The 15977-nt window shown below is 40.0% G+C and overlaps 1 protein-coding gene across 1 annotated transcript in view; it reads left to right on the top strand.

Moving 5' to 3' along the window:
* Positions 1–15977, top strand: part of prss12 (serine protease 12) — a 66993-nt gene that overhangs the window by 27197 nt on the left and 23819 nt on the right. Inside the window, exons 8-11 of the mRNA XM_079812124.1 lie at positions 4115–4256; positions 8962–9164; positions 11095–11173; positions 11296–11418. Of these exons, the coding sequence (XP_079668250.1) occupies positions 4115–4256; positions 8962–9164; positions 11095–11173; positions 11296–11418 (547 nt within the window). The remainder of the gene's footprint in view (positions 1–4114; positions 4257–8961; positions 9165–11094; positions 11174–11295; positions 11419–15977) is intronic.

Here is a 15977-nt window from a genome sequence, read left to right on the forward strand (position 1 = left end):
TGCTGAGTCCTGGATCAGCCCCTCTCTCGTGCATATCACACAGCAACTTGGCTTGGTAAGCCTGAAGAGTTGCCATGGTATGCAAAGAAGCGGCGGCCTGCCTCGCAGCTCTATAGGACTTCGCCACCAGGGATGACGAAAACCTACAGGCTTTGGAGGGGTGCTTTGGGTCACCACGCCAGGACGAAGCGCTCTGTGGACACAGTTGCATCGCAACAGAACGTTCGACTGGGGGGACCCCAGTGTACCCATGAGCCGCGGCTCCATCGAGGGAGGTGAAGGCGGAAGAGTTCGCCAAACGTTCACGGGAAGACAACGGGGACTTCCAGGAACGCGCGACCTCTTCATGCACCTCGGGGAAGAAAGGTATTGGAGGAGCGGCCGGACGGGGGTCCGGACGCGCCGCCCCCAAAAACCAATCATCCAACCGCGAACGCTCGGGCTGAGGCGGAGGGTTCCACTCCAGTCCAAGCGCTGAGGCGGCCCGAGACAGCATGGCTGTCAATTCTGGGTCCGACTCGGGCAATGCTGGCGCACCCGAAGGTGGCAGCACAGCCGAATCATCATCCTCAGATGACTCCAGCCCACCTTGTGATGCGGCGATAGACATCACTTCCTCTTCCGCCGCGCCAAACGCCACAGTCGGGACAGCAGGAGCCGGCCCCGATGTGGACGCCTGAGCACGGACCGGGTCAGGTGCATGAGAGGGGGGTGTGGGCCGAGGAACTAGCGTCGGAGCTTTATTCCACACCGTCACCCTCAGATCACCCTGGTCACCAGCCAAAGTGCCGCCTCCAGAGGAGACCGCAGATTGGGGGGGGACGGAGGGGACTCTCGTTCCGGCATCAGCACGGAACTCACTGAGTCTCGATCAAAGCACCGAGATGGCCAGGTTCCCGCAGAGGGAACATGAGTCGTCCACGAGCGCTGCCTGAGCGTGCTGAAAGCCCAAACATGTCACACAGCGCTCGTGCCCGTCAAAAGAGAAGAGCGATCTACCGCACCCAGAAGTGCACGGACGAAACATCCTGAAAAGGACGTGTCATGTGCAAGCTCTTTAATGAGAGGAAACTTTGCAGTCGATGCCGAAGCGCCCAGGGAAACACACACCAGCTGTCAGGCGGACCACTGCACAGATCAGCAGGCAGGAAGTATGCGATCACTGGAACGCGCCGTCACACCAACTGGAAAGCTGCTCGTCTCGAAGAAGCTGACAGAGTCTCAGAAGGCTGTAGGAGTGAAGAGGTAGGTACTCTTGGCTCCGAAAGCAGAAACATAATGCGATATTGCTTCGTACTTCCTTATATACTCACGCAGTGAGGCGGAGTTACGTATGCAAATTCCGCATGCCCATGGCATTGGCACGCCATTGGGCGTTTTCTCTAAACTCGAAGTTGATAGGCTTCTAAGCGAAACCCCCATTCGTTAGTCACTAACGTTACGTCGTAGTGACTGAACGAAAGGGAACTAACAGTATTGGTGATCACTAAAATATTTTTTTATGTTTCTGTAATCTGTAATGGTTAATCCACCAGTATGTGTAAACTCTTTAGTCACAGTTGGCCATGTCAAAGTACGGACTTGAATCCTATTGAACAAATTTGGGATTTAGTGGATTCAAAGATAGATTGCAAAAAAGTTTTTGTCTTGGGTCTTTGGGAACAACCATAAACTATTTGGAAGTCAATAACATCAGAGACTGTGGAAAAGTACTGTACATAAAAAACAATGCCATCAAGAATATTAGCTGTTATCAAGGTCAAATGACGGCATACAAAATATTATTTTCTTTATTATGACAAGTGGTCTAATACATTTATTAAGCACTGTATACATACATACTGTAAAAAATATTTTATAACTTTAGTAAACTAAACTTAATTTACTGTGTTTATCCAGTTTGTCCAATCAATTTAAATTGACAAAATTAAAAGTTTATTTATGAATCATTTTACTATTGAGGATGTACCTGTATGTCCCCAATTGGATTTTTTTTTGGCCAGATTTAGCTTCTGGTAGGTTTTCTTTTATTACTTTTTTGTATTACTACCCAAATTGCCTATTGCATTGCCTATTGATTTGCTTCTTAAAATTATCTCACACACACACGCACGCACGCACGCACGCACGCACGCACGCACGCACGCACGCACGCACGCACGCACGCACGCACGCACGCACGCACGCACGCACGCACACACACACACACACACACACACACACACACACACACACACACACACATGCACATACAGTATATACTGTTTTTTCTCTGTCAAGTTGATGGCTCTATGAAAATCTGGCGAGTGAGACTCTATGGGAAACTCTCAGAGCTTGACTAATGTCTCCTTCTCACTGAATGAACTTAAATTTAGTTCCCATTTGCCTCTGAGCCACATGGAATCCATAAGGGTCCACATGGAATCTGTGCCCACAATACAGAATTTCCGCAGATTTCCACAGAAAACCGGAACACCCATCCTTCACAAAGTCATTCATCTCAATAGTAATACTCTGAGCTCAGTTTAACACATTTGATCATGTTTAAATGCATTCTGCAGAAACCAACAGATTTACCTCCCAGATCAGCACAGTGATGTCAGTTTTGCTGCTATTGTGATTCCATTGACTTAACATGAAATATTACTCTCCATCTATGTCTCTGTCTCTATCACTCTTGCTTACACACGAGAAAACCTTATATATGGATGAAAGATGACCAGTATATATACAAACACTCAAGTTCTCACTCTCGACATGCACTCAGCAGAAAGACTGTATTTGGACACTGAGTCCAAATAAATAAAAGCGCTCTGAGTGTGCCTACGTGGTTTTTGGAGTGTTTTTCATGACATCTTATAGACAGAGCTGATGAAAAGTAGAGACCATCTGAAAAAACAATTTCAGCTGGAATCATTATCGTATGTGAGTGTATGTGTGTGCGTGCCACTGGTACTGAAGGCTTTATGAAGTACATTTGATTTAATTAGAAAAGTATTTGAAAAGGCTTCTGACAAATGCGACATGACTGTGAGAACTGAACTTCTAGTTTTAGGAATGATTGGTAGTGCAGATGTTCATAAAGCTGTATGTTCTTGAATGTATAAAACGTAGAGTGAAAAGCCATAAGAACTTGCACAAGTTATTGTAAAGTGACTCAAGTTATAGAAAAAATAATCAAACACTAAATCTAAAATAATCCAAGCCTGTAGGCTGTGTATGATTGTCACACAATGAAGCAACATGGCACATTAATATGGAATTCAGCTATTGAGCAGTCATGATTATGCATAATCAGAATTTTGACTCAGAACTATCAGCTTTACAAACAAAATTTGCTGTTAAATTTATATTAATTTTGAGTGCAAATTTGTATGAATGTATGGTTAGTAAGTCATGTTTTATTTTTCTTGCACAGAGAGTGCCGCTGATATTGCTGACGGGCCAGTAGCTGATGATTGATTACGTTTATGTGTGTGTCTGTGCGTCTGTGTTATGTGTAAGTGGAGGCAGATGTTTCATGAGTGGAAACCTAACACTGTTCCTCTAGCACCAGGTGTTTTTTTATGTCTCTTACTGTGTTACACACACACACACACACACACACACACACACACACACACACACACACACACACACACACACACACACACACACACACACACACACATACAAACTCATATATGTGGACAAAATATGTCTTTCCATAGCCTCCCTCATTTCCTCTATTCTTCCTCTCCTCTTTTGTGTTGAAAAGCCATGTCTGAAAGTCAAAGAAATGTCTGGGTTATTCGTCCATACTCTGGAAGTCAATAACCAAAACTGTTTGGTTACCAACATTATTTAAAATATATTCCCATGTGAATACATACATATTTGCAATGACATGAGAGTAAGTGACACTAAATTGTACTTTAAACATTATAGAGAACCTATAAAGTACAGTACAGTACATGTATATCTAATATCTTATATTAGCAGTCAACTGCTAGTTTGAACCTACGGCCAATCAGATCCGTCCAGATGTTTAACCACTACACTACCATCTGCTGATCAAAGCAAAAATAAGCATGTGTGTAAAACATTCATATATTTTGTTTTACCTATCTGTCAGGTCTACCTGTGAGATTGGTGGGCGGAGAGAATGAGAGAGAGGGGCGTGTCGAGATCCTGGTGGGTGGCCAGTGGGGGACGGTTTGTGATGATGGATGGACGGATCGGGATGCAGAGGTGGTGTGCAGACAGCTGGGTTACAGGTGAAATCAACATGTCAGGGTTTCATGTCATTCAGAGATGACCTGGTAAAATAAAGGTATAATAATTTAAGGATGACATAGACATTTAATGTAATGTGTATTGTGTAAGCAAATCTAAATGTCATTAATGTGAAATGTAATGCACCCACACTCAAATACACACTAAAGCAGTAAACTCAAACTAGATTAGTCAGGTTTGATGACAAATTTTGGCTTGATAAATTTAAGTTTGAAAGTTTTATAGTCAGAATAAAAATTCAAGTGAAGAAAGGAAAACAACATTAGACCTATTTTTTCATGATTGCTGTCTTGTGTTTTAGTGTCTCTTAGTTTAAAGTGAGTTCTGGTTCCTACTGTTTCTGTGTCCACTTCCTGTGTTTAGTTCCTGTTTGCTTTGTGCCTTATTAGTTTCCATAGTTCCCCCCATCTTTTACCATGGCTACTCATTGCCAACATCTGTTTATTGTTCCAGCAAGTCAGCAACTGTGGCTGTTAGAAGCACACGATGAATGAGCTGTAAACAAAAACAGTCTATTTATAATCCACAAAGCAAACTCAGGAGAACGTCGGGAGAACAGAACCAGACATAACATTGACGACACGTTACAAAGAACTGAATGAGCTAATATACACACAGAGATAATTAACGTAACAATGAACACCTGTATAACGCAATCAACGACCATGGAGCCAAACTAGCAAAGGAAACACTGGCAAACAGGAACTAACCCCCCCCCCCCCCCATGGTAGTATCGAGATCAACGACCATGGAGCCAAACTAGCAAAGGAAACACTGGCAAACAGGAACTAGATGCCTGGATTTGGAGTGAAGACTTCCTCCTCAGCAAGGCCAATGGTAAATGATAAATTGGAGTTCACCTGTACCCACTCCACGAAATCTTGGATTTGTCTGGTCCCCTGCCTTGATTTACTTTTGTTGTAAGATGTTTATTAAACACTGCATTCGGATTTAGCGTTCCTCCTTGACTACAGCAGCCACGCTACAGAACACCAGACCTTCAATGGATCCAGCAGTAAGATTAATCTGGCTCCACCAATGGACATGTTCTCTCAAGGACCACAACAGAGACTTTTTGGACATTGCATATCTCAATGTCTTCCCAATTTTGTACTCATTGACTTTTATTGTTATGGACAATATAACCACTTCCAGTCAACACTTATCCGTTATGGCCCTCAAGGTTTAATCCATTTAAGTGGATCCCCTTCCCCTAAACACTTTTTTTGGTATGTGACTCAAGCTCCAGTGGCCACAGAGCTTGGCCAACCACGGATCTCAGCGCTTCCAAGTCTGGTGGTCTCAAGGCCGGTGCTCTCAGCACTTCTAAGTCAGATGGTCCCATGTCCAAATGTCTCTGCTCTTCCAAATTTGGTGGTCCCAAGTCCGGTGGTCTCAGTGCTGCCAAGTCTGGTAATCCCAAGTCCAGTGGTCCCAGCACGTCCATGTCCGGTGTAACTATCTACCTGTCTGGTAACATCAAAGAAAGCCATCTTTGAACTTTTTGTCTGCTCTGGCACAGCTGGGGAGGCCTTCCCTGAACTCTCTGTGCTTCCTGTTACAGCCATGGAGGCCTTCTCTAACCTCCCTGTGCTCTTTTTCCCAACGTTGGTCGGGTCTCTTGGCAAAATGTCTTGTAGTTTGTGCAACATGTCAGTGTTGTATTGTGCAGTATGCACTGCTTTCTTGTGCTTTGCTTGTATTTATCTGGTTCCTTGCCTGGATTTAGCATGTTTGTTAGATGTAGCTAACATGTTAAATCATGTCACTAGCATGTTTTAGCATGTTTTTGACACACGCCTGTGGTTGCGACTCATGTCCGGGATATTTTAGTGCTGGAACCACTCCATCTTTCAGTTTCAAACGATCTGCAAATCCAACGTCTGTGACATTGCAGATGAGCGTCAACTGCGCACACCGTTCTCGAGTTCTCTCACGGACGGCAACCACCCCACCTTGACCCAGGAGCACGGCAGCGAGCTCTCTGTCCCACCTGTTCTTCACTCACTCCTGCACCACCGCCTTGGGCAGCCACTAGCGGTATTCACTCTACTGCGCTGCCCGACCTCCTCAGCACCGCGATAATCCTCACCAGCGAGGGCTCTCCGACAGCATGTCCCTCCTTCCTCCCGGGTTTCGTCACCAATGTAATGCAGTTCTTTGTTTAGGGAAGAAGGAGGTGGGAATCGGCGAACGTTCAAAAGACTTAGTATACTTTATATAATAAATAAATAAACAAACTGAAAGTAAAAATGGCAGTCTCCTCACGGACGACTGCCGCACACACATATTAAAATTTTAACAAAACACAACATAAAATCCAGGCCTGGTCCTCTCTCCTCCTTGACTGTCATCGCTCCTCCCTTTATGCTTCCGAGCTTCTCCGTGAGAGGATTCGAGACCGGTGTGACGCACAGCTGGTGCTCCTCGCGCCGCTCTCTCACGGCTCTTGCCCGGCTCGAGCCCAGCTCTCGCCTGCCTTGCTTGTCACAGCGTCGCACTAGGTCTTGTTTATAAAATATTTGTCACCAAAATGCCAGGCACAACTCCGTTGCTGCCCCGAGAAAACTAATTGCATCCCCCTTAACGTTGGGTTCTTTGGGAAGCTGAACAAGGTTATCTTTCCCTCACAACAAAAAACACACTTCTTTAGTGACATTGTTGATTTTGTGGTCCAAAAACAAAATGACAGCGCTGCCGACGTCTTCTGTAACCTGAACGAAGCATGTTGATGGGTGTGCTCTTGCTCTCACCCTTCTGGGAGAAGTGCCCATACAAGTAATTCCGACCTTTATAATGTCATACTGGGCCATACTCAAAAAAAAACTTTCCATAACTTATACAAATCCTGAAAGAGTGAATTTGGCACAGAAATACTCTGTCATATGTTCAACAATTTTTTTTAAACTTTGGCCTTGTTTAACATGAGAATCCAACTCTTTAACAGTGTAAATACTTCTGAATGCATGAAATAGCATTAGACATCCCCTTTAAGATAAAGACAATAAAACTTTGTGTAGTAATGTTGCCAGTGACACACATAGTCAAATACGCTCAGGAGAACAGACAGCACAATAGAAAATTAATTTCACAATAGATTTATTTAGCAATAGGTTCTGGCCTATTTCATCAACGGTTTGTTTGTTGATATACTATTTTATAAGTTCGGTTATGAATCATGCATACGTGTTATTGTTGAGCTCTGATTACAAAACTGAGAAGACTGTCAGATTTACACACACTAATGTGATCAACACCTTCCCTCACGTTCACCTCCTAAGGGGGGTCAGAGGTCAGGTTATTGCACTGTAACTAATGCTCATATCTGATGAGCTCAGTTCTCTCAGCTGGAGTTGGCGACACTGACTCCTGTGCTAAGTTTGATATTCTGTGCTGGCCTGTGTATGTGTGTTACTATATGCTATGTTTGTCTTAAGTGAATACGCCTGAAGCCCACACAGATCTTTCATTGTTCAGTGACTATGCTTGCAGGTAACATTCACACTTCAGATTGAGCAAGGTAACTGAACCTTGCTAAACTACAGGATTCTGATGAATCTGGTGAATTTCATCGCAGGCTTTTATACAACAACAGTGGTATTTTAGTATTATTTATGTACTATAGTATTTATTAATATTTTGAATTAACATATATTTTTATATTTTCAGTTTTCATTTTAATTTTAGTTTAAGTTATAGGGCCCTATCATACACCTGGAGCAATTGCGGCGCTGAAAAAAGTGTTTTTTTACTAGTTTCAGCCTGACGCAGTTATCATTTTCACGTCCTGCGCCACATTGTTTAAATAGCAAATGCATTTGTGCCCATTTGTTCACCCATGGGCGTGCTGGTCTGAAAACAAAAAAGGCGCATTGTTAGCGCGTTGCTATTTTGAGGTAGCTGATATAGACTGAAACCTGGTCTAAAGTCAATGGCGCAATATTTTTTTTGTTATTTAAAGAGCACATTAGTAATATGCGCCTATAGGCAGGTTCACAATGTGCGTACACTTTGCTTATTACACACACAGGGACACGCAAAATTAAAGGATTAAAATGTAATAGATTATTATTGTGTACGTAAATATAAAAATGCCTACATGTCATAATGGATTGTCATTGCACGTATCAGAATTAGCCTACCTATTTGCAGTAATGATGAGCAAGCAGGCGTGGTGTCATTGGACAAGCAGATCCATTTCCTTGCTAGAGAAGCGTTCAGTTTTTCCGCTATTTACAAATTCCGCCATGTAAATAGCGAATCCGCCATGGCGTGAGCACAACTGGCTTTTAAAGGAAATGGGAGATGAGACTGTTCATTTCATGTTATGCCCAAAACACACCCATTACTCATTAAGAGAATATGGACAAACTTTTTAGACCAGGGCGCGCCGACCATTTTTCCTGTCGTTAAATTAGACGAATTGGATTTGGACAGCCCCTAAGTGCATTTGCGTAGTAATTTTAGTTCTTCAACTTCACCTTTTTTTGTTTCAGTTAGTTGCCAAGGTGCCATTTCTAATATTAAGTAAAACAAATTAAATGTATTATATAATATTTATATTTTATTTCAGCTTTATTTCAATTAATGATAATTAACATTTTTAACAAAAAATTGTAATAGTTTTAGATTTTTTTTGAAAAAAAAAAGTAACAAAATGTATATTTTACTGTCATTCTTTTGCAGTGGGCTGGCTAAAGCTCGTGTAATGGCGTATTTTGGAGAAGGCGAGGGGCCTATTCACATTGACAACGTAAAGTGTACGGGTGGGGAACATTCTCTGACTGACTGTATCAAACAGCCGTTTGGGACACACAACTGTCGCCATAGCGAAGATGCCGGCGTTATTTGTGACTATGGGTTACAGAAGGATTCTGCTGGGGTCAAAGGTGGGACATTCTCCTTGATCCTCTCATAGCTATAGCTACAGCATTCACGTATGTGATACTGGCAAGGTTTAAAGGGATATTTACCCAAACCTGTTTGAGTTTCTCTCTTTCATGGAACATAGACGTAGTTTAAAAATCACATGGTTTTGGAAAGACATGAAGGGGAGTAAATTATGACACAATTTCCATGTTAGGATTTCTTTTAGGCACATTAAATTAACTGCAATTCTTGGGCTTTACAAGAGTATCTGACTTCATTGTAATTGGTGGTCTTTAAAATTCAGGGAAAAGGTAAATTTTGAAGCACAGGTAAATGTAGAGTCATGGATAGTGGTTTTGAAGGATAGATTTAAAGATCCTCACACCTGTAAAAATACTTGAAACCATTTAAAAGCAAGAGTGAAAGATGAAACCTATCAGATCAGATCTCTAGTTTGTGCTGAAGTGGACTGTGTGTTATGTCTGCTCTAAAGGATGTGGTTTGGCTCGCCATCACATGATCACTGGCACTTAGACTTCATTAATGCTTTATTATTCTTATCAATCTAATAATAACTCTAATGCTAGTTTATCTGGCAGACAGTGCTTTTTCCATTTAAACCCAGAAGGACACATAAGCTACGCACACATCTTTTTGTGTTATTATATGTTATACTACTCTACATTCTTAAGTCCATCAAGCAGTTCTCTATGTACACACAAGCAGGGGTGTAGTTTGCGGGGGGGGATTGGGGGAGGTAACCCCCCCCAATATTTATACCATGTTTAATGGAAACAAAATCAGGCTATTAATTAATTATATACATTGCTCGTTCTGAGCTTTTATTAGAACTAAGTTCCCTTACAAACTGAATGGACCAATTATCAGCGCAACATGACTGAAGCATGGTTTATTTAATTGTGCATGTGTGGCGCGCAAATCACCTCATACTCTGCGCGCGTTCACCAGCACTGTCCAAACGTGTGATAAGATTTGTGCGAACCGTTCCTATCACAACACTGATTTTAAAATGTGTGACCCATTTGAATTCTATTGAGAATTTACCACTTTAAAAAGCAATGGAGAAAGTCAAACGTGATATAAAACAGCCATATAAACTAAAAATATAAACTTAAAAGACTATTGTATTTATTGTGGTCAATTTTGAATTTATAACAGACAATCTGTTAAGGGAATAGATTTTCACTAAAGATTTATATTACAACTGTGGCATGTTGTAGCTATAATTTCTAGGTGTAGCTTGCTATTTTTCATATCAAATGCTATAGATAAAAAAAGAGAAACAAGTAAACATTGGCCTTAGCACGGTAATAAGGAGCCATCAATGGTCTGTAATTATATACCTATTGTAACAAATGCTATAGTTAAACAATTACAATAACTGTTACTTTTTCATAAGGCCAAGTACAAGTTAGAAAGAGCTTTAAAGTCTGGACCTTTTTGAATTATTGACTAAACAATTGGGTTATCAACCAACTTTGCATATGGATGATACCACAAAAGACCATTTTGCAAAAAATTAAAATAAAATAAATATCTCATGAGGGACAATGCTAAATGTGAACACACTTCAACCCACCAATGTTCAAACCAAAACTACGCCCTTGCAGACAATGCATACACAAAAACATGCCCATGTCCCATTTCACCCCAAAATCAAAAATATGAAAAATAAATAAGCTTTATATAAGCTTAAAGGCAGTACAACAAACACTAACATTATGTAAATATCATTTAATACCTAAATAATTCATATTATATAAACACATTACAGTGATGAGAAGAAGATTCCTAGGCTTCATTTTCCATATGCAAAATATTTTTATTCTGATTTTCTGTAAAATAGAACCAAGGCAGATGTTCCTAACAGGTTTCGTGACATTCACCCATATATACTTTATAGAAACATGTGTTTGTTTTACATTACAGAGACAGTGGGCTCCATGTGTGGTCTAAGACCCTCTCACACCCGTCAGAAGAGAATAATAGGAGGGGAAAACTCTCTACGGTAAGCAGAGAGGGTCAAAATGTATACAAACATCTTTGACATAACAAATGACACATTTGAAAATTATTGTTAATGTGCTCGGAATGAGAAGATGAATGTGTGTTTGTGTGTGTGTGGTGTAGTGGCGGCTGGCCGTGGCAGGCAGCTGTGCGTATGCGAGGCTCTCAGGCAGATGGAAGGTTGGTATGTGGAGCCACTTTGATCAACAGCTGCTGGATCCTCACTTCTGCTCACTGCTTTAAGAGGTACACACACACATGCATATGGACAGGTACATCTTAATTCTGTATCACATCTGCAAGGCATAAATAAAGTCCACCCACACACACAAACATGTACACACACTTCTTTCTTGTGTTTCCAATTTTCCACTGTGACTCACACAGCTAGATAACACAAACAGATTTCAAATTGTCCATTTTAAACAATATACCTTCTTCCCACACTTCTACTATGGCCTGTGCCCAATTATGCAATCATTATATGTGACTTGCAAATAAACACTATTTATCATTCCAGCTTCCAAACAAACAGTTAAATAGTTCCAATGATTCAGATTAAATAACAAAGGCAGAGCAAACAAATCAAAATATGCACCATTCAGTGTACATTTTTTTTTTTTTTAAATATACCCTTAACGTTTGGCTTGTTTTCTAATAAAAATATCAACATTTAAATACATTTTAAACTAAATTGTGTAATATGACAGATAATTATACCTCCATTGGCAAATAGTTTAAAGTATAAACATCACAAAATAATGTTTTGTAGTGTATGTTCCTCTTCTTTTTCTGTAAATTAATCTCTAATAATATCATGTGCGGATTCTTTCGTATGAAATGTCAAAAGCAATAATATAATGATACAATATGTATACACGTGAGGAGAAATGAACATCCAGATTGTATAGGAAGCTGTTGCTAAGAAGCAGATGAAATGGACTTAAAAATCAATGTAAAATGTCATGTTTTGCATGTTTTTCCCATTCTCTGATGACTCTGCATTGAACAATTTATCAGTTAACTCTTTTAAGGCAGCAGTACAGTAGGGGCTCCATTGTTTTTGTGAGAAAAATAAAAATATGCCATATACTATATATAATATTAACTTTAAGTTACAGTAAGAAGCTAAAGTTCAGCTCAATGTTTCATTGTCTGTCTCACAATGTTTCATTGTCTGTGTTAAAAGTGAATACAGTTTTATCAAATTTAAAATGTAATCTAAATCTTAAGTCATTTGTGGGGTCGACTTCAATTACGTTACTTTTACTCATAAGACTGCAAACATGTCTCTCTTTCTGAACACTACAAAAATATGGAGTGATTTATTGAGCCTTATTTAGAGAGTTTAGAGTACTCAATTCAAAAGAAGTAATTATATTAAAGTATTTATAAAAAAAGAGAACCCACATTTAAGTGTCTATGGAGTTGCATTGACACTCGTACATTTGTAGATCCACAAAAAACTACATTAAAATGTGGCAAAATTATAAAATTAATTCCTAAAACAAGAATTTAAAAAATGGTTTTACCAAAAAGTTTTTTTTTTTTTTGCAGAACTGCTCTAGCTCAAACAGGGTAGAAGGGCTGACGTTATGAATATGGCAAACTCAATAGCTCGTTGCCAGGCAATGAAACATCCCATCTATCCCACACTACATGCAATTAGCCACAGACCCGTCATGCTACATTTGATGAGTTTTCACCAAAGGGATAAAACGCTATAGCTGTTCACATTAAGGAAGAATAATAATAGTATGCCAGAGGGAAAGCAATAAAAAACATGTCCACACAAACACTTTCAGCTTCCCATAAGGATCAGTCTAGTAAATGATCTGTCTTCAGTTTAGGTCTGAGACTGTGCTGCATTTCCACATTACTGTGAAGAATGTACGTTAGTGGCAGTTTCCTGAGCCATTTAGGGTTTCATTTTTTTAAAAAAAGGGTCTCAGTAGAAAGACGATGGTTGTGCGAGCGTTTTAAGTAAGATTGAATCTGTTTTTTATCAACTAGTCCAACCACTGAGCCCTCAAAATATGATCCATGACATCAGACTACTGCTAAAGTTTCCTCTAGTTACACGCTCTCCTACACAGAGCTATAAATCTAGATACCTTTGCGACCCCCTCCCGTTTTTTCCTCAGGCACATACACACACTTTTTCAAGAATGCAATTAATAGTATGAAGCGTAACAGTTGTTTTAAATCATTTGAGATCATTTAGCTCCAGAGGACTAAAGTTAGTCTCTCACTTCCGAGTTTACAGAGGGTAACATGACATTTGTGCAAAAATAGCATGTACAAACACACACACACACACACACACAAGCGCTAAACTATTTTTATGCTGTGTGCCCGGTTGTTGGCAAACCTTAATTAAACTCTGGGGTTACAACCGACGTGGTATTAAAGCCCTAATGTCGGAACTGCCATAATGTATTACCTAAGAGTTTGATAGCTGTCAACAGATCCAGCTTCCGGCTCCTGAAAAATCGGGAGTCTTAGACTAGTGAGCAAATTTGAGTTACCAATTAATAAAGTACTGAACTTTATTGGATATTGGTCATTTATAGAGATCTTTTAATTTGGTACCAGCTGAAATTGGGTGTTAAATTGCAAATGCCAATTTCCCATATTTCTACAATTATATGACTTTTGGTCCTTAAAAACTAATTTAATAACACTATTAAAAGTTTAAAGTTGCAAATAACTTTGCAAATTCCAGACCTAGAATAGTCAAATTACAATTAAACGTTAAAAGTTAAGGAAAAAATCTCAACTTGAAAAGTCTCGAAAAGTTTTATAATGAATATTTATGCAGTCAGTAATATTGCATTTTTTAATACTTTTATTGAGCAGGGAAGCAATAAACTGCACAAAAGCACAACTGTTTTCAATATATATATATATATATATATATATATATATATATATATATATATATATATATATATATATATATATATATATATATATATATATATATATATATATATATATTAGTGCTGTCAAACGATTAAAATATTTAATCGCGATTAATCGCATTAATGCCATAGTTAACTCACAATTAATCACAATTAATCGCACATTTTTTTTTATTCTAAATGTCCCTTGATTTCTTTTTGTCCCATTATTTTTTCTTATTTTAATGCTCTTATCAACATAGAAAAGTGGATCGGCTTGCTTTGTTCAAATGTTTGTTTTATTGAAAACAACATTGGCATACTGTAGTGTTCGATTTCACACCAACATTCTCACTTGAAGCAGTCATTCACACTTGGAGCAAATAATCGCTCACACAATGTAACACTGTCCATCAATAAAAGGGTGAAAAAAAATACTTTGTTGCACAAACAGCCCCTTCAACAGCCCTTTCTAAGGGATCAAAACAGGGTGATACAAAATAAAATTACAAAGTGCACATGCAAGGTAAACTAGGACTCCGCCTATAGTGCAGTTAAACCAGGGGTCGCCAACTAGCGGACTCCGGTCCAAATCCGGACCGCGAAGCCTTTTGACGTAGGCTAATGAAACAGTTAACGTTGCAATGCTCACTGTTACGTTCAGACCCAGACGCGCGGTCAAGCATGCAGGTGCGTTCACACCGGACGCGAATGACGCGACATGCACGCCGCTTAATTCGCGCCGCAGAATGTCTATTTGCGTCTTTGCATTGACTTAAATCACTCGCGCAAAACGCTTCATTCGCGTCCGGTGTGAATGCACCACCAGAGCAGAAAGCAGCGCTCAAGACAAGCACTTTTAGTTGAAGACCCCTGAGTTAAACCATGGCATAATACGTTTCTCATTTCGACGTCTCACGCTTGCCATCCACGTCTACTCTTTTAATGGCGAACAAGTGTGGGCAGCCGCAGCGTGCCTGATGTTTTGTTTCCGGTCTAGCTACATCCGGAGTGGTGTTGTAGTTTTTCTAACGTTACTAGTTGCTGCAACAGCATGTGAAAAAACTACAAAGTTTGTTAGACCAAAAAGAACGTTAATCTCGCGATAAAAAAATTGACGCCGTTAAAATAGGTTTGCGTTAACGTCGTTAATAACGCGTTTAACTGACAGCACTAATATATATATATATATATATATACATCGATCAGGCATAACATTATGACTTCTGACAGGTGAAGTGAATAACACTGCTTATCTCTTCATCACGGCACCTGTTAGTGGGTGGGATATATTAGACTGCAAGTGAACATTTTGTCTTCAAAGTTGGTGTTGGATCTGCTGCTAACATCTTGGTGCCAGATACCACAGCACACCTTCAGGGGTCTAGTGGAGTCCATCCCTCGATGGGTCAGGGCTGTTTAGGCAGCAAAAGGGGGACAACACAATATTAGGTCATAATGATATGCCTGATCGGTGTATATATGCTGAACAAAATTATAAACGCAGCACTTTTGTTTTTGCCCTCATTTTTCATGAGCTAAACTCAAAGATCTAAGACTTTATCTATGTACACAAAAGCCCTATATTTATATCAAATATTGTTCCAAAATCTGTCTAAATCTGTGTTAGTGAGCACTTCTCCTTTGCCAAGATAATCCATCCACCTCACAGGTGTGGCATATCAAGATGCTGATTAGACAGCATGATTATTGCACAGGTGTGCCTTAGGCTGGCCACAATAAAAGGCCACTCTAAAATGTACAGTTCCCTTTCAGTCGGTCACGTTCGACGTACGTCGGAACTGACCGACGAATTGGGATCTGATCTCAGAGACCAATCTACTTCGAGTGTATTAAAAACGAGCCAATGGAGATTGGGATGCGATCCACGCATTCCACGCA

The sequence above is a fragment of the Gobio gobio genome (genome assembly GCF_949357685.1).
Source record: "Gobio gobio genome assembly, chromosome: 3".
Classification (NCBI taxonomy): domain Eukaryota; kingdom Metazoa; phylum Chordata; class Actinopteri; order Cypriniformes; family Gobionidae; genus Gobio; species Gobio gobio.